The sequence below is a fragment of the Abrus precatorius genome, unplaced genomic scaffold, assembly GCF_003935025.1.
Source record: "Abrus precatorius isolate BTA unplaced genomic scaffold, Abrus_2018 Scaffold2, whole genome shotgun sequence".
Taxonomy (NCBI): Eukaryota; Viridiplantae; Streptophyta; class Magnoliopsida; order Fabales; family Fabaceae; genus Abrus; species Abrus precatorius.
In genome coordinates this window covers 12122032-12148930 of record NW_020874362.1, presented here as the reverse complement: position 1 = coordinate 12148930, position 26899 = coordinate 12122032, and the positions used below count along the sequence as shown (strand labels likewise).

General features: G+C 29.5%; 3 protein-coding genes and 1 non-coding gene across 4 annotated transcripts; 2 read left to right on the top strand and 2 right to left on the bottom strand.

Moving 5' to 3' along the window:
* Positions 1-6827: 6827 nt before the first annotated feature.
* On the top strand, positions 6828-8252 carry LOC113859464. The gene is made up of 2 exons (XM_027492232.1): positions 6828-7042; positions 7472-8252. The coding sequence occupies exons 1-2, from the start codon at positions 6828-6830 to the stop codon at positions 8250-8252; spliced, it is 996 nt and encodes a 331-aa protein (XP_027348033.1).
* Positions 8253-11044: 2792 nt separating this feature from the next.
* LOC113859463 lies at positions 11045-12454 on the bottom strand. The gene is made up of 3 exons (XM_027492231.1): positions 12209-12454; positions 11802-11984; positions 11045-11068 (listed from the first exon to the last, which is right to left on the bottom strand). The coding sequence occupies exons 1-3, from the start codon at positions 12452-12454 to the stop codon at positions 11045-11047; spliced, it is 453 nt and encodes a 150-aa protein (XP_027348032.1).
* On the top strand, positions 12001-12107 carry LOC113860268. The gene has a single exon (XR_003503724.1). It is a non-coding gene; the product is annotated as a small nucleolar RNA R71 (small nucleolar RNA).
* A 9233-nt stretch (positions 12455-21687) lies between the features above and the next one.
* Positions 21688-25038, bottom strand: LOC113858544. The gene is made up of 5 exons (XM_027491236.1): positions 24666-25038; positions 24427-24512; positions 23495-23800; positions 23324-23407; positions 21688-22201 (listed from the first exon to the last, which is right to left on the bottom strand). Exons 1-5 carry the CDS (start codon positions 24891-24893, stop codon positions 21931-21933), a joined length of 975 nt encoding a protein of 324 aa, XP_027347037.1. The 5' UTR covers positions 24894-25038; the 3' UTR covers positions 21688-21930.
* Between the last annotated feature and the right edge of the window lie 1861 nt (positions 25039-26899).

Sequence of the window (26899 nt, the reverse complement as noted above, 5' to 3'; positions counted from 1 at the left end):
ACACATTCTACCCGAATACAAGAACTTTCACCATATGCAATATCACATAAAAATGTGGCATTTAAGTTCACACATTCTACCCGAATACAAGAACTTTCACCAGATGCAATATCTGCATATACTTCAATTGCACTCCTTTGATTTTGTTGTAAAAAAATACTTAACATACAATCGATATCTTCTTCATCACATATATCCATATTTGTATATTGTCTACCAATTGGATCTACTAAAAACTGTGAAATCAATATAGATATAACTTGATTAGTAGACAATTATAATTTTTTATGAATCTTTTCTTTTAATGTCTCAAAACTTATTCCACGTTCAATTTTAATCATTTTATTATTTTCTTCAAAGGTAACACTCTCATTACTCGAGAATATTTGACCATTCTAATATACTATTATCACAAAATCAGTCATCCTGCATCAACAAATTAAATACACATACAATAAATTAAATCAGTAAAATTTAACAAATTAAATACGCATACAACAAATTTGACACTTTTATCATATATACAACATTCTCCTATTTTATATAAAATTATTTTATTTTTTTAACTATATTAATTTCTTACTTTTACGTATTTAACAATGATTTTTAATAACTGCAGTTTTTTTACTTTATATTAAATTTATAATAAACCATTTTTATTTACAATATCTATTTATTTACAATATTGCATCAATCTTTATTTTTTTGGCTAACATAACACAACAAAGTTTACATTTAAAGTTAATTATCAAGATAAAATACAAAATATATTTGTATATGCATTATTAAATTGTTTTAATATTGTATGCATTAAAATTTAATGACTTTAACGGATTATTATTATTCAGCCGTTATTTTTGTTATTTAAACAAATTTCTATCACATTAATGTAATTATTTAACAACTAATTAAAAATACTCAATTTCATTTAATAACTAACATAAAAATTATTAAAATTTTTAATAAATAAACTACATATAAATAAAATTCATAAAAAAAAAATTAAAAATGCAAATCTACATGTTAACTAACCTGAGAACACTTTGTGTAGTTTTTCTCATTCCAGCTCAAAGAATGTCAATTGCGGAATCAAAATGTGTATATATATATATATATATATATATATGCTTTAAAATTGGACAAGGGAGTGAATTCAATTTAATGACCATCAGTTATTACCACGTGTCAAGTCCTCAGCTATCTCACACTCTACCTCTCGACAAGTGAGTCGCCTATTGACCGCCAATAATGCTATCATCCTTGACCAGCCGATATTCATCTAGAAGGTGCCACGTGTCATCATCCAAGTCGTTCCTCTACATAGCTCTTATTTGGCAGATACGACACCACGTGTCAGTGTATAAAGCTGTATCAAACATTATGGAATAATAGACTATTTAAAAATTATTAAAAAATTGTTATCGGCTATGCAGGTGCGAGACAGGTGCTGATCTAGCAAAAAATTAGCCCAAACAAAAAATATATTTTAAAATAATTCTATTTCCAGAATTTGTTTTATAAATAGTATTATTTAAATAAATTTTTCCAGTAACCACGTACTCATAAAATTTTTTAGCATTAGGTGTCATTTTGTGATATGATTGGTGCAAAAACCTAGACATGGCCAGAGAACAGTACTATCACAACATCAACCTCACCAATATTTTCCTCGACAACAGTTTTCATCTGCATGATCATAATCTTACGCTGTAAGTAAAAATTGAGCTTGTGTAAGGAGGCATATACATGGACAGTGAAGATTAAAAATTTCACAGTCAATTTAAGAATGTTATGTGTGTTTTTCTTTTAACTTTAATTATTTAAATAAAATTTAATATTTTATTTTTATTGTTCTCATTTTACAATACTTAAATATTTTTTTTTCATGTAAGTTTAAAATCTCTTATACTTATTTAAATCTTTCATTTAACTTACATATAACGGTAAGTAAAATAATAAATTATAATTCATTAAATATAAATAAAATAAAAAGTTTAGATTGAGTGTAAAGATTTTTAGACTTATATCAGTATAGGAAGATTTTTTATTCCTATATATATATATATATATATATGATTTTTAATTTGTTCTTTATTATTATAATAAGAAATATTCTTAAGAGTTGTTTTTTTATTAAGCTACATAAATGTTTTAAATGTTTATTTTGAATCTAAAACAAACTAAATTTTAAAGTTATTACAATGTAATCACTACGCCAGAAATGAGTTTTTGAAGTGCTAACTTAGACAGTGGTTAGTAAAAATCGCTTTGTAATTATATATTTAAAGAGCGGTTCTTTATTAACCGCTCTCTAAAGTCATTCTTGGAGAGCGGTTAATAAAGAATCACTCTCTAAAGTCATTAGAGTCATTCTCTTTTATTGTAAGTTCTGTTCATCTTATTTGCTCTCTTATGTTCTCTTCATCTTTTCTATTAACCTGCCCTTATTTTCTTCTTTCACTAACAAATTAGTTTTTTTTTCTCCACATCTGCAGGTACTTCTTCATCATTTTCTCTTCATCTTCTCTGCACTAACAATTAGTGTTTTTTTTTTAATATCTGTAGTTACTTCTTCATTCTTTGTTGTTCTCTTCATATTTCTGCGCTAACAAATTTTTTTTTTCACATTTGTAGGTACTTTTTCATTCTCTCTTTCTTTTTTCTTTTCTTTGTTAACAGTGAATCATTTATTCTCTTTTTTTTCTTTTTTCTTTTTTTTCTCTCTATTAACGTTAAAAATCATCCTACTAATTTGTTCTTTTTTTTCTGTTTGGTTCATGCAGATATAGATTGTTTTTTGTTAATACCAAATGTATAAACTCAAGATTCAATTTTAATTTGTGATAAAAATGAAAAAAACTCACAAAGAAATCAATTCTAAATTTTGATTTAAACGTAATAATAAATTGATTTTACTTTACAATAAATCGAAAACTCAAAAAGAAATCAATTTTAAATTTCAGATTCGCGATCTACATTTATACTTTGGAGAGCGGTTCCGCCTAGAACCGCTCTCCAAACTTAACTTTTAAGAGCGGTTGTTTAACCACTCTCTTCAATATAGCACATCAGATAGCGCAGGATTTTAAAGAAGTTCTAAACGCTCTCTAATTTAAAATAGAATCGCTCTCAGATCTCTATTTTGTCGTAGTGAATCTTAGCAATCCAATGATCAATCTAAATTTATTTTTGAATATTTTTAAAATATAAATAATGCATCTTGATTTAAATAATTTATTTTTATAATTTTTTCTTAATTTTAAAAGTCTTATATTTTTAATCTATTCATACTAATAAAATTTGATTTTCATTATAAATAATAAAAATAAGTCTAGTTCGTTTTAAAATATATTTCAACTTTCAATTAACTTATCAATTATTTTCACAAAATAAATCTAAATCATAAACAAATTTTGAACTAAATAAAATAGCATTTCAAAATTTCCAAACAAACTCTATTTCCTGAATAGTATGATCAATTGTGTCCAAGATCCTTGAAGGACAATCTAGATTATTGTAACTTATAATAGCTGTGAATCAATGATCAGCAACCGCAGAAGGATCAGGGGCAAAAGATTCAGATGACTAAAGATGGGTATCATCTAATCTATTAGAATGAGTGGGAAATATTTGCTCAGTTTTTTTTAGTTAATCGCATTATTTGATATCATTAAATATATTTATTAAATGTTCAAGTTTGAACTATGCAAACCATACTCGTCTTGGAGTATGATCCTTGAAGATATATTGAAAAATTGGTATAAAATCTTTTTGGTCAAATTCAATACATTTAAATTTATTATTTTCTTAATATGTTTAACTTATATAGATATAGATAAACAGACGAGCCTTCCTTTTAATTTATTTTTTGATAAGGCTAAATGGCATAGCTGGAGAAGAATGAACCCATAATTTGAAGAATTTTCAACTCTATAATACCAATATGATATGTTGAGTGCAATTTATAAGAAGGGTAAGTGTCCTAGTTGGATAGGTCATGATCCTGGGACGTGTTAGAGGACCTATAATCAAGTCCAAGATCAAGAAGTGGCTACAAAGACTTTGGAACAAATGAATCAAGGTGAGGAGGATACACCTAAATCTAGTCCAACCCATTCAAGTTGATGAGGAGGACATTTAAACCTTTTAAATAGGCTTTGGACTTACTTTTTAAATGAATTGTAATTAGGCCCCATAACTAGGTTGACCTTTTATTTGTTTTAGTTATAACAATTAGGGTTATCTTTGGGCCTTGTAACCATAATCCAAAGAGGGTTAGGAATGTCTCTTGTTGAAACCATAGTAACTATTTATAAGTAAGAATAAGATTGTGTTCGTCTTCAAGTTCTATCTGAAGTTGAGTTAGATCACTAGTCACTACGATATATAACAATCATCTAATGCTCTCTACCCTAAATCTAGTTTCCATTATTTTTATTTTTTATTTTTTGAGAAATACACTCAAAGTATCAATATTAAAATTAATATCCATGTAAGCAAACTTCACACTTCCTAACTCTAGTGGAGTGACTTTTTAGCTCCCTTTTCAGTGCGTCTTAATATTAATATAAACTAATAACATTAATAACTCTTAATCTTATACATCAATGCCATTTTCAGTAACCCTCTCTTTTGTCCTTCTTATTACATTAAAAACCTACACCAAATTATAGACATGCAAGTTGAACACAAAAGTGCTTAGGTTGCAAGGAGAACAATTGTTGTTACACCATTGTAGAAAGTCTTCTAAAGGATCATGATGCTGCACACAAGACCTTAACTATATACTGCAACTCTTTTCATTGAATTATTTTAAATTTTACAATATTTTCATTCATTTTTCACTAATAAGTTTATTCTATTGTCAAACGTGAACTTATATTGTAACTATTTTTATACAACTGATTTTAGCCATACAATAAACCTGAATTAAACCTCAATCTTAATTTTCTAAAATGATTAAATTTTATTTTGCCAAGTGATAAGGTTTGTTATTCAAAGATGAATAGATTTAACATGTAAAATTATACTAAAGAAATTAACTTCTATGGCCGGGACCATTAATAATTAATTAAATTTTTTTAATCTATTATCTATATTTGCTAAAATTTGTATTATTTGTAATAGGGTTTACATGCAAACATATGTAAAGACTATTTGGAATATTTTTCCTTGAAGCCAATTCTAATGGAATGAGTAGTTTACAGCATATACAATAAAGCCTAATATCAAGTTTATTATTTCTTTAACAATGTGGTAAAGAAGGAGGCGAGGAAGTTTTTATCATATGATGCTTTTAGGAATTTTTCATTATATTGTTGAATTTGAAATAAAATTAAGAAGATGAGTGGATCAATATTAAAGATAGTGCATTGAACACTCAATTTTTTCTAGAAATTTTTTTTTAACTTTGATTGACACAATTTAAGAGTTAGAATACATTATAAATTAATTTTTATATTAATTATTATAGCAATTAATAAATTTTGTTAATTTAACGATCTAGAATTAGATGACAATGTAAAATATTTTTATACTGTCAATAAATTAAATTAAATTCAATATTTCAAACTTAATGAAGAATAATTCTTACATTTTTATACAATTTAAACTAAAATTTTCTTGTGAAGTATTATGATTAAATTTCAATTCACTTTTCAATTAAATTTAGGATATAAGAGATAGTAATTCAATATGATATATCACATCATAGAATTCAAAAATTAATGCATGATTTAAAAAGTTTTGGGGCGTCTCTTCTTAATTTAGTACACATGAGAATTATGAGATTTATCATTTTTAAATTTGATTTAAATTATCTATACAAAATTTTCAATTTTTTTATGTTAAACTTCTAGTAGAGAGATTCATTTAGAAGAGTTTATCGTAACAAGATCCTAGATGTATCTGATAATTTAATGTTTCAACGAAAAAACACAATTTTCAAATCTATAGCAATATTAACTTATTTAAAAATAATACTAATTAATTATATATTAAAAGAAAAGTCAGTAATTATACTCTCTAATTTATGTTATTTTAAATTTTAGAGATTGAAACATCTAAAATATTAAAAAAAATTGTTATTTAAATCTATGAATTGTGTTTAATTAATTAGAATCATGATGTACCTAAAAACAAAAGAACAATCATGAGGATTATCTCAATAACGTTTTAATTAGAGAAAATAATCTCAATTTCTTTTATGATTAAATTTTATTGGTGGCTCTAAAATCAAAAGTCAAAGATCGAAAGGGGTTTGGCATAATTAAAGGAAAGCACGATGAATATCGTTGTCCATGTGATTTAAAACGGTAATTTATAATAATTATAATCTTCCTAAGGTCCTACTAACATACCTTATTATTTGAATTAAAAATCTTACATAACGTAGAAACGTTAACCCATCTTCAAAGCAAAGACAAAATCTCTAGAAAAGTTCGATGGAATATTTATTGCATGCTTGTATAGATTAATTCATAAAGAAATTAACAATCCCAAATAAAATTGACAATAAATCTGAATATAAAATAGTATTTGCTTCTGAGTGAGGAAAGTGGAAGATTCAATCTTGGCAATTTTGACATTCTTTAATTGTTTTTTTTCAACTTTCCAATACCAACATTCACCAAAGAGAAAAAAAAAAAGCTAACCAAAAGAATTGTATGTTGCTTCTAGCTGAAACAATGGATTGGGATACCCACAAAAGCGTAAGTTAGCACTTCAAGCAACCAACCCCAAGGCTACATTAACCACTGCCTAACATAGAAAATGTGGAGCTTTGAGTGACACAAAGCAAAAGAAGAAAGCACACTTAGAGAGCTCCAATGGAGAAAGAGGTTGTGGAAAACCTTTGGAATGGTAACAGAGATACTCAAATTCAAGCAGCAGTGGAACTGAGGAAATTCACCAGAAAGCAGAGGCACAATTTGGCAGAACATGGAGTTATGGTACCTCTAATTTCCATGCTTCATTCTCAAGACTATGAAGCCATCGAAGTTTCTCTGTCTGCTCTACTTAGCCTTGCCTTTGGCAGTGAACGGTTAGTTCATTCACATTTCAATGTAGAATGCTATGTTCTCTAACATCTATTTCTCTTCAGTTCAGTTTTTTAAACATTATTCATTAGGACACTACTCCACGCTCATACCAGAGAACAATTCGAATAATTTGATTATCAAAATTTATTTTTTTCCAAAATAGTACATTGCCCAATTTAACATTGTGTTGGAGTAAATATCAAGTTTGAACTTTTTATCTCCCCATGATTGTTTTTTGGTTAATGGAGCCAAGGAATATGTTCAATGCTTGTCATTTGTTAATAGTACATTCTACCACGATCATGATACTTTACTAAAAAGTAATGTACAAAAACACGAGGGAATATAAATCCCTTCAATGTTACGAATTCGAAAATGAGTTTCCTTCACAGGTTGCTGAAATCTTACACAAGCTATTTTCACTTTGACAGAAACAAGTCCAGGATCATCAAATCAGGAGCTTTGCCAGTATTGCTGAGCCTCCTCCATTGCCAAAGCCAAACAGTGGTGGAATTAACAATAGCCACGTTGCTAACCATCTCTTCTTGCAATGCAAATAGGGTAGCAATTGCTTCATCTGGGGCTATTCAACTCTTGGCTCAATTTCTCAACAATAGCACTAGTAGCACTCAGTCCCAGCTTGACACTGTAGCCACTCTCCACAACCTCTCAACTTGCCAAGAGATTATTACTCCATTCATTGTCTCTTCTGGGGTTATACTTTCCTTGCTTGAACTGATCCACACATCAGAAAAATCATCAACATTGGTTGAGAAAGCAATTGGGTTGCTAGAACATATTGTGTCTTCATCAGAGAGTGCACTTTGTGAGGCTGCTAGTATTGGAGGAGCAGTTAGGACACTGGTGGAAACTATTGAAGATGGGTCATTTCAAAGCAAAGAGCATGCAGTAGGGACACTACTACTCATTTGCCAAAGCTGTAGAGATAAGTATAGAGGAATGATCTTGAAAGAGGGAGTGATGCCAGGGTTGCTTCAGTTAAGTGTGGATGGAACTTGGAGAGCCAAAAATTTGGCTAAGAACTTGTTGTTGCTTCTGAGGGATTGCTCTAATTATGGTTCATCAAGTAAACAAGTTAATCATGGGTTTATAGAACGGATCATGGAAGAAATTGATGATGCAGAAGGGGAGGAACTGGCAGAGACCACGTTGAGATTGGTAGAGGAGATGGTTGCAAAACTAAGTATATAATGTTTCCACCTAACAAGAGCATAGGTTTAAGCTCATTAATGGATGTAACAGATCACATTTTTCTTAACCTTTTTATATCAATGATGTGACTGTTTAGTTTAGGACATTACTAGAGAAATGTCAGTCATTTAGGCTACTACTGTAGAATTGACACCATTCTGTGTACAAAAGATTGGTTAGAAATCTTGTGTTATGATGTGACTTTGGGTTTGGTGTGATGTTATTTAATTGCTCCACTTTTACAATTGTTACGGTTTTGCTCCACTCTGTCACGCATTGACCTGAGGTTCAGCCAGTTTGTGTACTATGTCAAACAGTTTCGGTAGAATTTATTTATTTTTTCTTTTAGAAAATGTCGTTGAAATGGAGTTTTTTTATCTCCATTATTGTGTCAACTCCATTCACTTACTTTTTATTTTGAATAAATCTATTTTAATTTATAATTTTTTAAAATAAAGATATAAAATGATGTATTAATATAAGCATAATATATTAATTAATTATTTATTATCATAACTCATGTAATTTTATTAATTTAAAAATAAAAATTTATTTTTAACTCTCTCAAACAACTTTTAAGTGAATCTTTTATTGTTTTTATTGTTATATTATACGATTATTATTAATGATAAATATTTTATTTTATTAAATCATAGTAAATTAAAAAATAGTTTTAAAATTAAATAAAATTCAAATTAAGATTTAATTCAGAAAAAATTTTATCTTAATAAAAATTTAAAATTTGAGATTAATTAAAATTTTAATAGTTTTAAATTTTAGTTTACCGATAAAATCACAAGTAAGCAGTTATTTTCAAGTAGAATAAAAATGTTATCATATTAATACAGATTGTATTTATCTAATAATTACAACTAAACTTTCTAAATGCATTGAATTGACAAAATTAAATAAAGAGAAAACTAAAAAGAAATAAAAGAATTAAAAATGTAATTTCTTTAAATTAATAAGTACAAATCCTAACAAACTTATAGGAATCAGTTTTACTGCATATTAAAATTTACGAACTTAAGTAAATAGATCTTTTGCTATTTTTTTATTTATTTTGAAGGCGAATTATCTTGAAGTAGTTATTATTTTCTTACAAAATAAAATAATGTATTTAATTAGATTAACTTCTACTTTTAGAGTAATGAAATATGAAATTCAATTAAACATAAGTTCTATGATGATTGTATAGTTTTTCAAGAAACTTAATCTAGAATCTCAAGTTCAATTTTAGAATTTCTAATAATAATTTTAATCTTTTAAGTCCTTTCTTTAACATTTAAAATTATATAAATAAGAAGCTAACAAATTTAAACATTAAAAGTACTAATAATTAAATTAAGAAATTAAAATTGACAAAAGATCATAAAAAATTTCTTATATTGTTAATTAATCCTAATTTGGTCTACTTCTAAATTCTAAAATAAGAAAACTACTTAAGTAAATTTAGATATGACTAAAAAAAAATAAGAATAAGAGATTATATGAATAATGACAAAAAAGAAACTAATCTCTATCATTTGAGATACATTGCTCTTACAAATATGTAATGATTCTTTTGAATCGTACTTCAAAAAGTCTTTTTGTTGCTTCAAACTTCTTTCAAATATCTAAATTTGTTTCAAATTCTTGCCTAACTCCTCATCTATATACAAAATACAAAATATAGTTGTTATCTAAACTAATTAAGACAAATGTATTGTAAAATGCATTATGATGCAATATTTAGATATTTTCCATATTTTTGTTTATTTTTAAATATGTCTAAAAGTAAAATGAAATATAAACACCAACTCAATTTTCTAATAATCTACTTTGACTTTCCTTAGGTATCATTCATCAAATGAAACACACATTACTATAACATATATCAATGACTTGACTTACTAAATCAACGTGCAAGTCTACTATTTTAAAGACAACGATCATCAACGAGAAATAAATTAGGTGTTTTTAGTTAATTTCCAATTTTTTTTACATAATTGATACTTACCTACCTCCATGCAAGGGTTGTCCCTCACTTCTAGTGCTTTACACTTTCTCTCTTAGTTTCGAAAGAGTACTTAAAGTTTGAAGTAACTCAAGTATTTTTCCAACAACTAGCCTGATCTCAATGGGGTATTTGACTGACTCACCAAATATTTTTTACAATAACCTTTCGATCTCAAACGGATAATTGACTACCATAGCTTGACATTTTTTTTCTTTCAATATTTATCAAGTATGCCAATTTTTTAACACAATTTTTTCAATTCAATGTCACTAATAATTTTATTTTCATTTACGTTTATTTTCCTCAAAATTTGAATATTTTTTCTAGTAACTAAAGAGGGAGAATGGAGTCACCAAGAAAATCTAGGTGTTAGTGTAGTTATACTTTTCTTTATCTTCAATATTATAAAATATATATGAAAAAATTCATTTTATTAAATAATTTATTTGTTTTAAAATAATTCAATTATCATAGTATATAAAAAATAAATATAATTATTATAATACTACTATAAAATTATAACATTAAAAATAAATAAATAATTATTTATTATATTGTTTAATTTTATAATTATTCTATTATAAATTTAAAAAATAATATCACAAAAAATTATTTCACCAGTTTTAAATATAATTATACTAATTCACTAAATATCATATGATTTATTTTTTATTTTTTAAAATTGAAGGTCTTGTCTTCAAAATTTATTATAATGATATATTTAAACATTTGAAATATTTACTAATTTTTTATTTATAAATGTTATTTAATTTTAAAAATATTATTAAACATATTACTTCCTAATATCATAAATTATCTACAAATAATGATAGAAATGTTTTACCAAGGATGTGAAAATTTCATATCACTATCAATTTAATCAATATTAATTTATATTCAATTTTTAAATTTAACAAAAGATATCGTAAATAATTGTGTATCTTATTTATAATAATTTATTTTTCAAAATTTTAAATTTTTTCCCACTTCTAAGAGTGATGGCATTGCATTGTTCCCTTGGAATAGGCTTAAGCTCAGATGGCAGTGTTCTCATCACTCTTTGACTCAGAAGATTCGTAATTTACTCCAATTGTGCACTCATCTTAGAGGAGTTGGCTTGTATTTCAGATTTGACCTCTGCGAATTTCTTATCAGTTCTTTCAATATGTTGGTCCAACTTAGATTCAAGCTCTATCATCCTCTTATCAGAGTAATGCACATATTGCATCATCTGTTCTTGAAAGTTGGATTGAGATTTTGGACTGAGATCTAGGAGCTTCTTTTCCTTCAGGTCTTGCACCTTGACTTTGCACATGAGGAGGGCAATAAACACTTAAATTTTGACTTCCAAAGCCATTCCCCCAAGAGTTAGGAGGATTACTCCTCCACCCTGAACTATGATTGCCCATGAAGTTTGCCTCCTCTTGCTTAAATTCTGGGCTTGCAGGAGCTCTTACAGGTTGGTCTTGAGCTTTTATTAAAGATTCTAGTTACTTTGCAAGGGCTGCCATTTGGTTCATTAGTGGGCTACTGCTCTCTGCTTGGTAGACCGGAGCGGTCTCTTTTCTCTTGATGTCATAAGAGTCAGCAGTGTGCCACACAAAGCTAGAAGATGTCATCTCATCTATCATCTTGTATGCATCATCTGGATATTTTCTTTTGAGGGACCCTCCTGCTACGGCATCAATTGTAGTCCTGGTAGTGATTGATAGGCCACTCAAAAAGATTTGTACCTGTCTCCACGTCGAAAAATCATAATGAGGACATCTCCTCAAAATCTCTCCAAATCACTCCCATGCTTCGAATAAGGATTCTACCTCATATTGTTGGAAGCAACATATCTCCGTCATAAGCTTAGAGGACCTTGATGGGGGAAGTACTTTCCCAAGAATTGTTGAGTGAGATGCTCCCAAGTTCTGATGGAGTTGGATAGGAGTGAGGAAAACCATGCATTCACCCTTTCAGATATTGAGAAGGGGAAAATGCGAAGTCGAATAGCATCGTTGGAGACTCTATTGTACTTGATGGTATCCGTCAATCGGAGGGACTTTGTCAGATGAAGATTGGGGTCTTCGTTAGGCATGCCTCCAAACTGTATCGAGTTATGGACCATGGTTATAAGTGCTAGTTTCAATTCAAAATTGTTGGCCTCCACATTTAGTGCCGCAATGCTTCCAAGAGTGCCTTTAGCAGTGAGTGTCATGTAATCTTAAATTGATCTCCTTCCCTCTGTCATCCTCTGCTCTCTCACTTCTTTTCTCTGTCTACGAACTGTTCTTTCAATTTCTGGATCAAATACACAAGTTGTAGAACACTTAGAACGAGTGAGCATACATTAAAAGAAATTATGAAAAAAAATTAAAATAAAATAAATACGAAAATTATATAAAATATAAAAGAAAAATTTAACAATAAACAAAACAAAATAAAATAAAATAAAAATTGCTTAAATCAATTAAATTTGAGATTTTCTTAAATCAATAAAATAAAATACAAATTGCTTAATTCAATTAAGTTCCCGAAATATCGTTCCACAAGGATTATTTTTCAATTACTAAGAATTTCTTAATTCAATTGTTTAAGCTTCAAAGATACGAGATTAATTAAAAACAAGAATTTATAAAATCAATTATAAAACTAAGCAAGGAATACAATGCACGTCTTGGTTAAACTTATCGGAGAGGAACCTAGGACATATGGGTTTTCTCACTCAATCCTTTATGTTATTTTTCTATTTAACTCTAAATTCGATTTCCTTGTGATTACCAATCATTCCTACGAATAATATTAATATCTAATGGTCATGCAATATTAATATTCTTTTCTCTAAATTAACATCAATGATCATGCAAGACTTTAATTTAAGAAAGCCTTAGGAGCCTACGAACTTGTTAATTTAATAACAATTAGAAGAGAAATATTGGTTTGGTCCACCTAATCCTTTATCTCGTTTTATCCTATAGATCTATTAATTAACCGAGGTACGATTGCCTAACGATATAATTAATTAGGATTAAGAAAGAAGAACAATAAGATAAAATCTAACCACAAAACGGAAATCAAATTTAGATTCAAACATCAAAATTTCATAAATTCATGAACAATAGTTCTCATAGCCCTAGCTATGGACTTAGTTACTTATGCTAAAGAAAAGAACTAAAACAATCATAAATAAATCCATAATCAAAAGAAATAGCAAATTAGAGTATGAGATGTGTTCCCGGTCTTCAAGTACGATTGCTCAAAGCTCCAAGTCCCGCCAAGCATATGCCAAGAATCCCATGCAAGAGAGACGAGATCAGATGTATTCTAGAGCCAAAGCCAAGATGTAAAAACAGTTTCTTTTACGATGCTTAAGATCTCCCTTTTAATAGGGTTTGAAAACCCTAAAGATTCTTCATAATTGGGCTTCCCACAGCTGAGCACGACCGTGCAAGGCATTGAGCACGACCGTGCTTTGGGCTCAAAGTACTCTCGTGCTTATTGAATGGGTCTGGTCGTGCTGACTACTGCGAAGCTCTAATCTTCCATCAATTTGGGCACAGAATGTACCCAAAATCCACTTACGGCCTCTTTATACCAAACTGCATAATTAATATATAAACTAATGTAAAACTCAAATAAATAAAGGTCAAATATGAATATATGGACTGTAAAAGAGGGCCTAATTACAGACTTATCAATAATTTTATTTTTAATTTATTATAATAAAATATATTATTAAAAATTATTTTTTATTTATAATATTTTTAATTTAAAAGCCTATAAATGCTTATATATTTTTCATAATATTTTAAAAGAAAAAAATTAATATATATATATATATATAATTTTTTAAATGGAAAAATAATAATATTTTAAAACTATATAAAAATATTTTAGGTTAGAAAATCTGAAAAATGATATACATTTATATTTTTTATAAAAAATAAATTAAAATTGTCAGAAATTAATAAACTACAATTATTAAATATCACATGATAGTAAAATAAACAAATTGATTTAAAATATTTGTAGATAAAAGGTCTATAGAATAATATTATAACGATTCCTAGATAAATTATTCTAAAATTTTCAATAACATTTAATTGTCGTTAATTAATATTTAAAATATAAAATAACTATTGATCAATGTAGAAAATCGTTGAAACTATTTTTATTTTTTTTTCTTAAGAATGGGGGCTAACAATCCAAGCAACAAATAAACTAAGGGATGGACCTAGGGGTCAAGCAACCACACTAGTCTATGCATAAGAAAGGGAGCAACCTACAAGGAGCTTCAACAAAACTAACTAAAGGAAAAAAGGATTCCAGGCCAACTTTGGCCAACAAATTTACACAATGATTGGTCTTTCTAAATATATGACTGATAGACGATATCGAGTTGATATCAAAACAACTAAGTTCTCTAAAGATTTTGTAGTATAGAGTTAAACCTAGGTCGATTCTCAAAGGCACATTTTCAATTAAATTCAATTTTAAGTTTTCTTTTTTAAGGAATGCGAGTAAACTTTTGGGAGTTTTAAAATCTGCAAAATACTAAATTGAACTACGAACAGAATAAAATTGAGTAAAGATAAATTAATAAATATCAATCAACGGAATATCAAATGCATGTAACCCTGATTATCACAGTATCTAAAGATTTTAATTTGAGTTTGAATGTTTACCCAATTCAATTATTAATTAAATCGAATAACCTAATTGAACTAGATTACGGATTAAATCAAATTATCATTTAACCTAACCTGAACTAATTATCAAATTAGAATATTAATCGAATCCTAATTTGAATTTTAACTACAGAAAAGTTAATCACAACTGCAATACACAAATATAATATTAGAGAAAAAGGAAACAAACTCGAAGCAATTTGGCTTAGAACTCAAATCGGATGTAAAATGTTTGGATTCTGCAAATTGAACAAGAGGTTTAGCCTTCCATCATAGCACTTAACCGACGCAAGAATAAGAAGAGAATGAGAGAATTCGAAAGAAAATAAAAACAAGGTATCTTATTTTGGCCAAATCTTAAAAACTCAAAGTGTCTAATCGCAACCACTAATTCAGAACCTTATTAATCTATTTATAGGATCTGATTAGGGTAAATTAAAGTGGCCAAAATTCAGTCCTCAATTATATCTAAAAGCCCAAATACAATTATTAAATAACGAGGGTCTAAAAGCAATCTCGCAACAATATTCAACAAATTTGTCTCAACTTCAAAAATTATAAAAGATTGAAAACAGCTCCAAATCCAATGATTCATAAATGCATTTTAAAAGCCCTAGATGTCTAGAATTCAATGTAACTAGAATTAGCTAAAAACAATATATGTAGAAAAAGTTATGGCCAAAAGAGTAGTTACAGATCAGAATAACCAAAAATACAAAATTAAAGTATTTATTTGCAACAAGCCCAATTTATTCAAATAACTAAAAAATATTAAATAATAAGAGTTCAAATGCAATTCCGCAACAATATTCAGCAAAATTGCCTTAACTTCAAAAAATTATAAAAAATAAAAAATAACTCCAAATCTATCTATTCATAAATGTATTTTGAAGCCCTAGATGTGTAAAGTTCAATGCAACTAGAATTAGCCAAAAACGATATTTGTAGAAAAAGTTATGACCAAAAGAGTAGTCAGAGGTTAGAATAACTAAAAATACGAAATTAAAGCATTTATTTGTAACAAGCACAATTTATTCAAATAACTAGAAAATGATAAAAAAAATCTAAAAATAAAGCATATGAATTAAAATAAAACTATAGAAGTAAACCTAAAATATGTTACATCAATGACCTAGCCTAACAGACTTTACAAATTTAAAATTGTCCCTTATCTTACAAATAACATGAAAAGGGATGAGAAGGGAATTGAACATGTCAAATGTAGTGTAGGGCTTCCTGCGAGTCCATCTCAATCTAGCAAGGAGTCTAGCTAGCATAATACTGAATTAATTGGGTGCTATAGTAAATTTCCCAAAGTTCCACTTCAAGAGGGGAGCAAAGAGGCAACAAGCAATAAAAATCAGCAACAAAATTTCCTTTCCAGTCTCTAAGGATACCACCACAAGCAGCAACAGACAGATTAAGGCAAACTGCTCCATCAGTGTTTAATTTGACCTGGTCCCTTAGGGGAGGAACCCATCTGATCTTGGCTTGGTGAGGGAAAGATGATGATTCCTACAGTAAAACTCATAAAACTCATTATCACAGATTATCTATCTGACTAGCATATAAACCTTTGTAAAGCAATTATTAAAGATAAGATTATTTCTACCTTTCCATAAATTTCAAATAATAAAGCCAAAAAAAATTAACTAATTAGAATGATTGTTCAAATAAAGAAAAGATAAAATTTTATAGAGCCAATCTGAGAGACCAACAAAAAAAAACCAAGCCCATAGGTTAGAGCAAATAAAGTAATCTCAAACCTTTCTAAAATAAAAACAATCACGTAAAACATGTATAATAGATTCATTCTCATCCCCACACCTAGAACAAGTAGCTATGTTAGTCATACTCCTCCTAGACCTTTCCTTATTAGTAAACAACCGACCATAGAAGATCTTCCAAAAGAAAAAAAGTCATTTTGGGAGACCTTTCCATTTCTAGACAGGTTTAAATATAGTAAGCCATAGGGAAGGAGGAATTTGGTCCTGAGAAAGTAACGGGTAAGCAGTTTTAATAGAGAAGGATCCATTTCCAACAAGGGCCCAAGAAGTAGAATCACATCTACCAACAAGAATTGGAGGATTAATTTTGGTAATTGCCACACAGATGGAATTAGGGAAGAGGGAGGAAAGTTTATCCCAATCCCAACTCCCCTTAACAGAGAAGAAGGCCACTAGAATGTCCTGATCTCTATCAGGGATATGTTGCAAAGCATGATGTATAAGAGGAGAACAGCTAGGCACCCAGTAATCTGCTCAAAATCTAATTAAACAGCCATTACCTAAATCCCAACTGAGACCTTTAGCAAACATAAGCCAAATTGAAACTACAGTTTTCCAAAGGGGGGAGGACCTATTGTTATCCCTAAAGGCTAGAGTATGCCTAGCAGAAAATTTGTATTTTTTACAAAGGACCTGAGCCCAAAGATCACTGGGGAAGGTGTAAAGTCTCCAGCATAGTTTCACTATATAAGCCTTATTAACCATATGGAAATTTCTGAACCCTAAACCCTCTCATTCTTAGGTTTGCAAATTATATTTCAGCCAATCAAGTGACTTTTCTTAGTACCCAAAGTACCCCAAATAAATTTTTTGCACAAACTGTCAATCTCATTGCACATAACTCCAAGAAGCAAGGTAGTTTGTATTACATAGGAAGGAATACACATGATGTACGATTGAGCCAAGGTGATCCTACTAGAGAGAGAAAGAGAAAGATATTTCAATTTCCAACAGAAAAGTTTTTCTCTAACCTTATCAATTAAAAAGGAAAACTAGGCCTTAGAGGGTTTATGATGAGTTATAGGAATAGCTAGATATTTGCCAAATTAACTAGAAGTTTTAATGCCTAAGAGATCATTAATACTTTGTCTATGAAGTAGGTCAATGTTTTGAGAGAAAAATAAAGCAGATTTAGCAGTGTTAACTTGCAAGCTAGAGGTCTTACATAAAGAGTGCATAATATTCTGAATGATGGTTGCTTGAGTTAGGTCAACTTTGGCAATTAAGATGATGTCATCAACAAACAGAAGATGAAAAATATGCAAGTCATGGGATCCAAAGAAAAAGATAGCCCAATCATTATTAAGGATATTATCTTATATGAGATGTGAAAGCATTTCAATGCACAAGACAAATAAATAAAAGGGATATAGGATCTCCTTGACAGATACCTCTAGCAGGTTGAAAAATCTTAGTAAAACTATTGTTCCAGTTTATGACCATTGAAGGAGAGGTAATACAAGCTTGACTGACACTAATCATATCAGAGTTTAGACTAATCCTTCTGAAGTTTTTTCTAACTCCAATTTGACTATCATATAGCCATTTCTCCCTTTGAGCTTGTCAGAGGAATGCTTTGTTTCCTAGAGGATTAGGGGTTGTCAATCCCCTGTCTATCCGGGATGAAGCTGTACTGATTGGCAAAGATCAAGTGGGACATAGAGTCCCTTATTTTATTAGTAAAGATTTTCGTAATGATCTTATAACTAACATTACATAGAGAGATGGGTCTAAATTTCCTAATGGACTCAGGGTGTTCAAATTTGGGGATAAGGGTGAGACACATTTCATTAACATCAACAATTTTCCTAGGGTCTTGAAACGTAGATAAAACAAAATCATATATGAACTTTCCTAGCACATGCCATTGGTTTTTAAAGAAAAGAGCCTAGAACCCATCAGGACTAGGAGCCTTAAAATTCCCAATATTGAACAGGGCAGTCTTAACCTCATCTATGGAAACTCTTAGGGAGAGAAGCCTAGAATCAAAATCTCTCAAGGGAGGAAGAGGTGTGAGTGTTAAGGGTAAAGTCCTTAAGGTCAAGATAAGCATACAAGGACTTAAGATAGTTTAAGGCTAGGGTTTTCAAGGCAAAAGGGTCATAAATCCAGACATGGTTCTCATCTTTAAGTGCTTTAATCCTGTTTTTATTCCTCCTACCTAAAGCAACTCAATGGAAAAATTTTGTATTTCTTTCTCTTGAACATAGCCAATTGGCTGTATGTTGGTGATACCAAAATTTTTCCTCCTGATCAAGAATGAATTGATACTCTTTCCATAAAGTTTTCATAAAATTTATAAAGAAAGGATTATTATCAGCACCTAATTTTCTGAAAATTTCCTCAATTCTACAAATGAGATGTTTTTTCTTCTATAATATGTTACCAAACACAGATTTGTTCTAGGCAGAAATTTTAGTTATAAAATTGGTCAAATTATCTATCGAGGTTTTAGAGACCTGCCATGAGTTTTTAACTTAATTAAGAAAATCAGGATAGGAGATCCAAGGAGCAAGAAATTTATTACTTTGGATGGAGGACTACTTATTGCGAATTTTAAGCCACAAGCTAGAGTGGTCTGATTTCAAAAGGGGGATATGGGTAACAGAGCTATTAAGAAAGGAAATGCGCCAAGATCTATTGACAACAACCTTGTCCAACCTTTTCTTAGGTTCCTTTATGTCAAGTGAAAGGGTTTCCTTTGAAACCTATATCACAAAGCCCAAATTAGAAGAGGCAGTCAACAAAATTATTAATTATGGTAGGATTAAAAGGTTTACTCTCAACTTTTTCAGTACTATACAAGATAGAATTGAAGTCCCTAGCCAAAACTCAAGGGCAGCTAACTGAGGACCTAAACTCAATGAATTCCTCCCAGCAGGTAGCCCTAAGGTGTTATTGGGGGCTAGCATTTTCTAAGGACAAAATCTAGTCCTTATGTTTTTACATTATCAAACAATTTGTCAAAGGTCGAACACCTTCGAACTCAGCTCCAATCGCATTTACATGTTATAATTACTTTAAAATATAAATCATCTATGCTAGGGTTTAAACTACATCACTATATAATTATTTTTCACTACATATTTTTTATATATCCCATGCAAACTTCTCAGAACAAAACATATCATGCAATCATTCATTTTAGAATTTATCTAACTCAAGAAAATAACTTAAATCACGTCTTCCTCATAGTGATCCTTGCAAATCTTATAGTGATCCTTTCAAAATCCTACTTAGAAACTCTTTGTAGTCACTTAGATTTTGTTAGTTGCTCTTTCAATTCTTATTTGGCATGTATTTCCAAGATTGTTCAAGGTTGAACCCTATTTCGTGATTTAACTTTTCTATTTATAATTAGGATGTTGTTAAAATTATTTTAAAACACCTCAAATTTAAAGAAAATATAAAATTCATATATACAATGCTTGATTCATGATTGTGATGACTTCCACTAGTAGGCTATGATTTTCCCTAAAGTTAAAAATTCTAAATTATTGAAATTATCAATACAATCAACAGTGGTTGTGTCTTCCATGACCTACTAATGAATCTCTTAATCTTAAATTATGATTTCTTTTTTTTTATGGGCTTACTCCACTACTATGAGTAACTCCACTAACATCCAGTGCTCTTTTGAGGGCTTCAAATTCTTCTATTTTAATCTTAAAATAGCTTTTAAATTCTTCCCAAACTCTCTATTTACATACAAAACACAGTAGTTATTTAAATAATACGTATCATTATGCTAGAATAATATGCTAAAATAACACATCATTTACCTAGAAGAAGAAGAAAAAAATCATTAATTTTATATAATGTATCAAAATGAAAATTTTAAATCAAATAAATTAAAATCAAAAAATAATATTTAAAATCTTAAATACTTAATATAAGAGAAATCACATGGTGTAATGAAAAAATACATGATTCCTAAAAAAAAATTAATAATGTTTTTATTTAAAAATAAAAAAATAGATTTAATATATAAATGTAGATTTATTTATTTATTTATATATATATATATATATATATATTTATATATATATAATTTTAATTTAATCTTTATACATTTATCATAAATTAAGTGATATGACAAGAGTTAAATTAAAATTGTTTGACACGTATAAATTAAACCCTTACATGTCATAATCTTTATATAAGTATTTATCCTTTATGCGTGTGAAACAATTTCAGTTTAATCCTTATATTTCTTATTATTTCAATGTAATACATTTTATGTATAAAAGAAATTAATTTAATCTCTAAGTGTGCAGAAGTTTTAAAAACGGGTTACCTTGGTTCTTATAGTAAGAAGTGTGTCAAAAATCGGTACATTTCGATCCAACACTCGATCTATATAGAAGTCAGACCCACAATTCAATTAAAAACAAACAAACATTATTCGTAGCAAAATGTTGCAAGTTCATAGATGACATAAGCTGATACATTAACTACCAAAAAGTATGTGTGGGAGAAATAATAATTAAAAGTAAAAAAAAAATTATTAACCCTGAGAGCATTGGGTCCAACTCCATGCTGTATAGGACCCATTTTGGGCTAGAGAAGATGTTTTATGTCACGATGGAGCTCTTCCCTCATTAGTGGATGCAAAGCTTCAAGCTATTGTTGATGCTCAGGTGAGGTGAAAGCAGAAAAGTCGTATTCTTTCAACGTTGTTGATAAGGCAGAAACATCAGAGTTGGAGAACCAGAACCAAACACCAGATGAATCTACTCTGTTTTTTCAATCGTAAATATCATCTCCTCTATCGATAATACTTAAGTCACATGATAAAAATATCTTATAAAAGATATGCTTTTTATTGAAGCTTATTTTTCCTGATTTGCCCCATCTTAGAAAATAGCCCTGTTTGATTGTGTCCAAGTCACTGTTAATAATAATGCTCGTTATGGTAGTCACTCCCACTTCGCTTAAGCTATAAAAATTTATTTAAATGATTCACGTATATAATGGAACACTCGGCAGCGTATGCAATCATAACCGTGTTGTGTTGGATTAAAAAAGACAATAAAATTTTCCTCACTACATCTTTTGCTGGACTAATTAAGTATCCTTTCAACCAACAAACGGAAGCGTCTATCTATGACTTAGTCGCAGCAGTGGTTTTCGTAATTATTTCTTGATCTTATTGTACCTCGACAAAAATAATGAGGCTAATAAACTCCCAAGCAACCTAAAATATTCCAGAGCACAACTTAACCTGCTCTTCTGTAGAGTTTGTAAGCAACAGCAACAACTGCCACAGCTCCAAGCACACCAACAGCTGTGAGAATATCACGCTGCTGCAATACAGGCCAATTGCAACCGATTTTGCTCCCTTTCTTTCCATGTGCTTCAGTTGTTTCTTCAATTTCGTTGTTTTGCTCAAGACTTGGACTTCTGCAACAAGAAAGTCCCATTAACACCCTAGCAAGTTTCTCGTCATCTGCTCCCTTAACTTCCACAACAGATGGCCCCATTTGGCCCCTGTAACAGTTTGATAAATTTTCGTTATAATTTATAAAGAAAGAGCCTAAGATGAAATAATCACATAAAGCAACTAAACACATGAAATTCTCCTTTTGATATTTTAAATGGAAAAGCCAGGGTTGGATAATATAGGAAAGAAATGAATTCAATTAAACAGAACCACAATAGGAAAGAAACCATTCTATTAGACAGCATCACAACAGATGGATGAGAATTAAGGCCCATGAACTATGATACCTGGACACTCAATACAACCCAGGTATTACTAACAGCCTTTACACACAACACAATTTGATAGGGATGATGATGCTCACAATTTACAAAAACAACACTAGTGACCATAACAAAAAGACATAGTTACGTATATTTTCATGACCTGTATCAGAATAAACTTTCCCCTATGAATTTGTTACAAAATTTTCTCCCAACTCATGTCATTAGATGCATTGTTAGTCCTACACGATGGAAGCCTTAGTTCTATATGATTGCCTACAATTTACTATAGCTTAATGGATTCATAGATCAAAAAGATAGAGCTTTATGTAATTTTATCCATATTCCAAGTATTGCAGTTGTATCCCATATGTACTGTGATCAATAAAATTTTAAGAAAATAATTAAAAATGGAGGACACTCACTCCTTGGATGTGTACAGAGTGTCACTCATTATACAAAGAAGAAAATCCATGATGCAATTCCAAAGATTCCAAATCAAATATGATCACAATCAAACTAGGGATCTCAAGCATTTCTACAATTGATCTTGATACCAGAATAATGGACAGGGTAAGGGGAGACCGGGAGAGGGAAATAAGGACACCCAGTCAAACAATGGTAATCATCTGAAGCTAAGAGCTAAAATATGCAATAAGGGTGAAGCATTCTCCAACTATCAAAACACTACTGAAATCAACTGTGTATCTATGTGCCAGTGTGTGTGTATCATCAAACAGGGATTGTTTTGATAAATCTACATGATATTTCAGTACCAAAGGCAATGAGTAGAATACTTTTAGAATCTAAAAAATCACATGATAAATGTTTTCTCACAAACAATATATCCTTCAAATTAACATTTCATTAAAAAATACAAAATGCACAATCACGGAAAAAACCAACCTCCAAAGTCGTTTTATAACTTCTCCCTTTGCAATATGTTGGTCCAATAATTCAGGAACATCATTCGGAGTAACATAGCCATACCTGTAATTAATTAATAAGTGCTACAGTTAAACAGCACTGAATTCCTTCAAAATTAGAGGATGCAATTGTTCAAGTCCGAGAGCTTACCAGTGACCCATAATTTTTCCATCTGGTCCTGGGCTGTATATAATTACATTCCCAGCATATTTGTGCCCACCAACATGAGAACAAGCAGTAACAGATATCTGATCCTTCAAGCCGCGAAGCTCAATTTGCTCATTAAGTTTCTCAATGAGAACTGGCCCACATACACCACATCGCACATCACGACTTCCATGAGCACATACATAAACATGTGAACCAGTAAATTCTTCTTGTACTCCAGCAGTCCATGGTTTTCCATTCACCAAAACATCTTCAAAAAAGCTATCAACATTTGATTCCTCCAAACCCCTTCCAATCAAAGGAGAAAACAAAAGGGCCTCAGTGTCAACAGAAAATCCTCAGTAAACAAAATCCAAAAATCCTCATTCATGACCAAATTTAACAGAGAAATCAACAAAATACCAGTTTAGGCATGTTGAGAAATTCCATCTATGCACAGAGGAATGGTATCACTAAAGAAGAAAGAAAATAAGGAAAAAAACTCCCTGTAGACATACAACTTTACATATACACGAAAGTGGAAAACTACAACCTTAACACAGTTATGCTAGCAAAGGAAATCATTTACAGAGGATGGAAATACAATAGTTGAGGCTACAAACGGTTTAAATGTTTTGATTTTTGAACCGTTTGCACCAAGAAGCCTGTTGATATATCTCCACGCCAGCATTTGCACTTTAAACGTGAAAAACCCAAGAGACAGGTAACTGCACTCACACGAGCTTAAATTTATACTAAATTCAACTCAGGCTTTACCTAACACACTGAATTAAGCTTTTTTACCACATAATAATCGAGGTACAGCTTCAGTCCAAAAAACAAGAACGGAACCCTAATAACCCACTCACGACAACTACGAAAAGGTAAACATTCAACACACACAACACCTCGTCCAAGCAAATCTTCCAATTTACCTGTATTTGATCATTTCGGGAAAAATCAACACATCACCGTCAGAGAAGCCAGCCTCCTCACGTGCCTCACACACCGTGATTTTCGTCTGCAAAGTCAAACCAAGCCACCGAAGTCAACGTACAACATCATCATACACAAAACGCAGATCGTAACGAGAACAGCAATCAACCACAGAAACCTATTCTAATCCACTGCATTCTATTCGTTCATAAAAAAATTAAGAAAAAAACGTAGGAACCTTGAGGGCCATGTCGTTCTTGCGAGCTTTCCACGTGGCGGCGACGCGCTTGGTAAGAGGATCGGTGTCGGAGGCCTCCACTCGCGGCGGCCAGGACACGTGGCTCTTGTAGCAGAGGAACACGTGGCGGTCGTAGGCGTCGACGGTGCCGGCGAGGTTCTCGGTGTACATCTCCGGGCGAGCGAAGCCGTTGGTGGAGTCGTCGACGGTGGGGTTCTCAGAGGCCATTGAGGAAGGGGACGAACACAGTGAGCGAGAAAATGGAAATGAAGCGAGGGAAAGGGAACGAACAACACACCTTTTGGCGGTGATTCGTCAAATATAATGCAACGGCGACGGTGCGCATTGCGCCAATGCTGTTAGACTTTCGTGACAAATTTGAGAATGACGTATTTTGATATTAATAATTAATATCTAAAAATGTTTAAGAAAAAATCAACTTCGTTTTAAGAATTGTAAATAATGTTTATGTTAGTCTTAAGATTATAACGTTTATGATTCTTAAACCATAAATCAAATTCTTTGCATTCTTAAATCATTTTTTTGTGTGAGACACGAAATTGGGACACGTTTACTTTGATATCTTAAATTGATTCTAAAACAAAGTCCTTTTATTTACGGTTAATGTAAACGATGGTGTTGATTTTTATCTTTAAACTCTAAATAGAGTTTATTTCATGAGTACATTAGTAGCATTTGTAACGCAAGTCAGTTATTATCTATCTATTTAAATTTGGACCAGCTGTTGAGCCAGTGATCCAACGGCTGATAATTTTATTTATATATAATACATTTAATTCAAAATAAATATAATAAAATAACATTTTAAATTAAATTGATTATATTACCTATTAATAAACAAAAATCATATTTTATCTCCATAAATATTTTTATTATATAAATTTATTTTAATAATTTTTTACATATATTAAATATTTTGTTATATTAAGTTAATTTTTTATTATATTCAAACAAAATAATATAATACATATTAAAATATAATTTTTTTACCCGATAAAAAGATATTAGTTGAGTGGTTAAAAGCTTTAGATTTAAGTTAGAAACTAATTATATTTTAAGAGTGATTAAATCTTTTAAATATGTTTTCATTGTTATCTTCTTCTTTTTTATTATTATTATTGACACAATAGAGTTATATGTAAAAAAACCATCTAAATTTAAAAATATAGTTAAATATTTTTAAAATTAGAAGAATTACTCCTAAAATTAAATTTAAATTTAGGAGTCATTTATATATAAGAAACGTATAGTATTTGAGAGTATTTGTTTTAATTCTTACTTCAAATTAAATGTGTAGTTTTTTATAATTTTAAAAATATTTATTTATTATAAAATAATATTTTTTGTCATTTTATTTCTAAAAAGAAAATTTATGTATTAAAAATATTAATTAATGTTTTAAGAAGAAGATAAAAATATTAAAAAATTTATTATGCCTCAATGGGTCCAATTCTTACTCCTGCTACCTTGGGCGTTATATAAAAATTATAGTCACAGTTATAGCTTTAAGTTGTATTTAGACGAGGGATTAAAATTTTAGAGAATTTAAAATTTTTAAAAATTTAAAATATATCATTTAAATTTTAATTATTTTAAAATATTTTGTATAGATAAAATAATTGAATTTTGTTTATATCAAATATTTTTGTTTAGATAGAGTAATTAAATTACTTACATTTTTAAAATTAAATATTCAAATAACAAATTTTAACCTTAAAAAATAAATTACTCACTTGAAATGTCTAATTTAAACCTATTCTAAAAATTATAAAATTAGTTAGCTAATATGAATTTTATAAAATTTTGAAAGTATTTATTTTACAATAAATTTTATCTTAAAATAAATTTATAGTTTATGGAATACAAAACACTATACATGTTTTTCTATAATGAATAATAAATAATAATGAAAGGTAGAGAAAAACCACACAAATAGTGCAAAACATTGCATGAATTAATGAAAATATAATTAATTAAATTTATAAGAATATATATATATATATATATATATATATTTGTAAATTTGTATAGATTAATATTATAAACATTTTTGTTATTTTTTGTTAATTATTAAATAAAAATTACAATAAAAAACTTAATTTGAACAAATAAAAATATAAGAAGACTAAATGCAAGTAATAAAAAATATAATTTGTTAACCTTAAAAATATATAGAACTAAGTTTTAGGGTGTGCACTTGCCCTTGCCAGTGA

Coding starts and splice junctions, on each gene's coding strand:
- LOC113858544 (XM_027491236.1), bottom strand. CDS start 24,893: ATGGCCTCTGAGAACCCCACCGTCGACGACTCCACCAACGGCTTCGCT. Junction 23,801..24,426: donor CCCGAAATGATCAAATACAG/GTAAATTGGAAG, acceptor TTTGATTGGAAG/GGGTTTGGAGGAATCAAATG. Junction 22,202..23,323: donor GTTATAAAACGACTTTGGAG/GTTGGTTTTTTC, acceptor AAACTGTTACAG/GGGCCAAATGGGGCCATCTG.
- LOC113859464 (XM_027492232.1), top strand. CDS start 6,828: ATGGAGAAAGAGGTTGTGGAAAACCTTTGGAATGGTAACAGAGATACT. Junction 7,043..7,471: donor CTTGCCTTTGGCAGTGAACG/GTTAGTTCATTC, acceptor TCACTTTGACAG/AAACAAGTCCAGGATCATCA.
- LOC113859463 (XM_027492231.1), bottom strand. CDS start 12,454: ATGACACTCACTGCTAAAGGCACTCTTGGAAGCATTGCGGCACTAAAT. Junction 11,985..12,208: donor CCTTCTCAATATCTGAAAGG/GTGAATGCATGG, acceptor ACGTGGAGACAG/GTACAAATCTTTTTGAGTGG. Junction 11,069..11,801: donor AGAGAAAAGAGACCGCTCCG/GTCTACCAAGCA, acceptor CATTATTTGTAG/ATAATTTATGATATTAGGAA.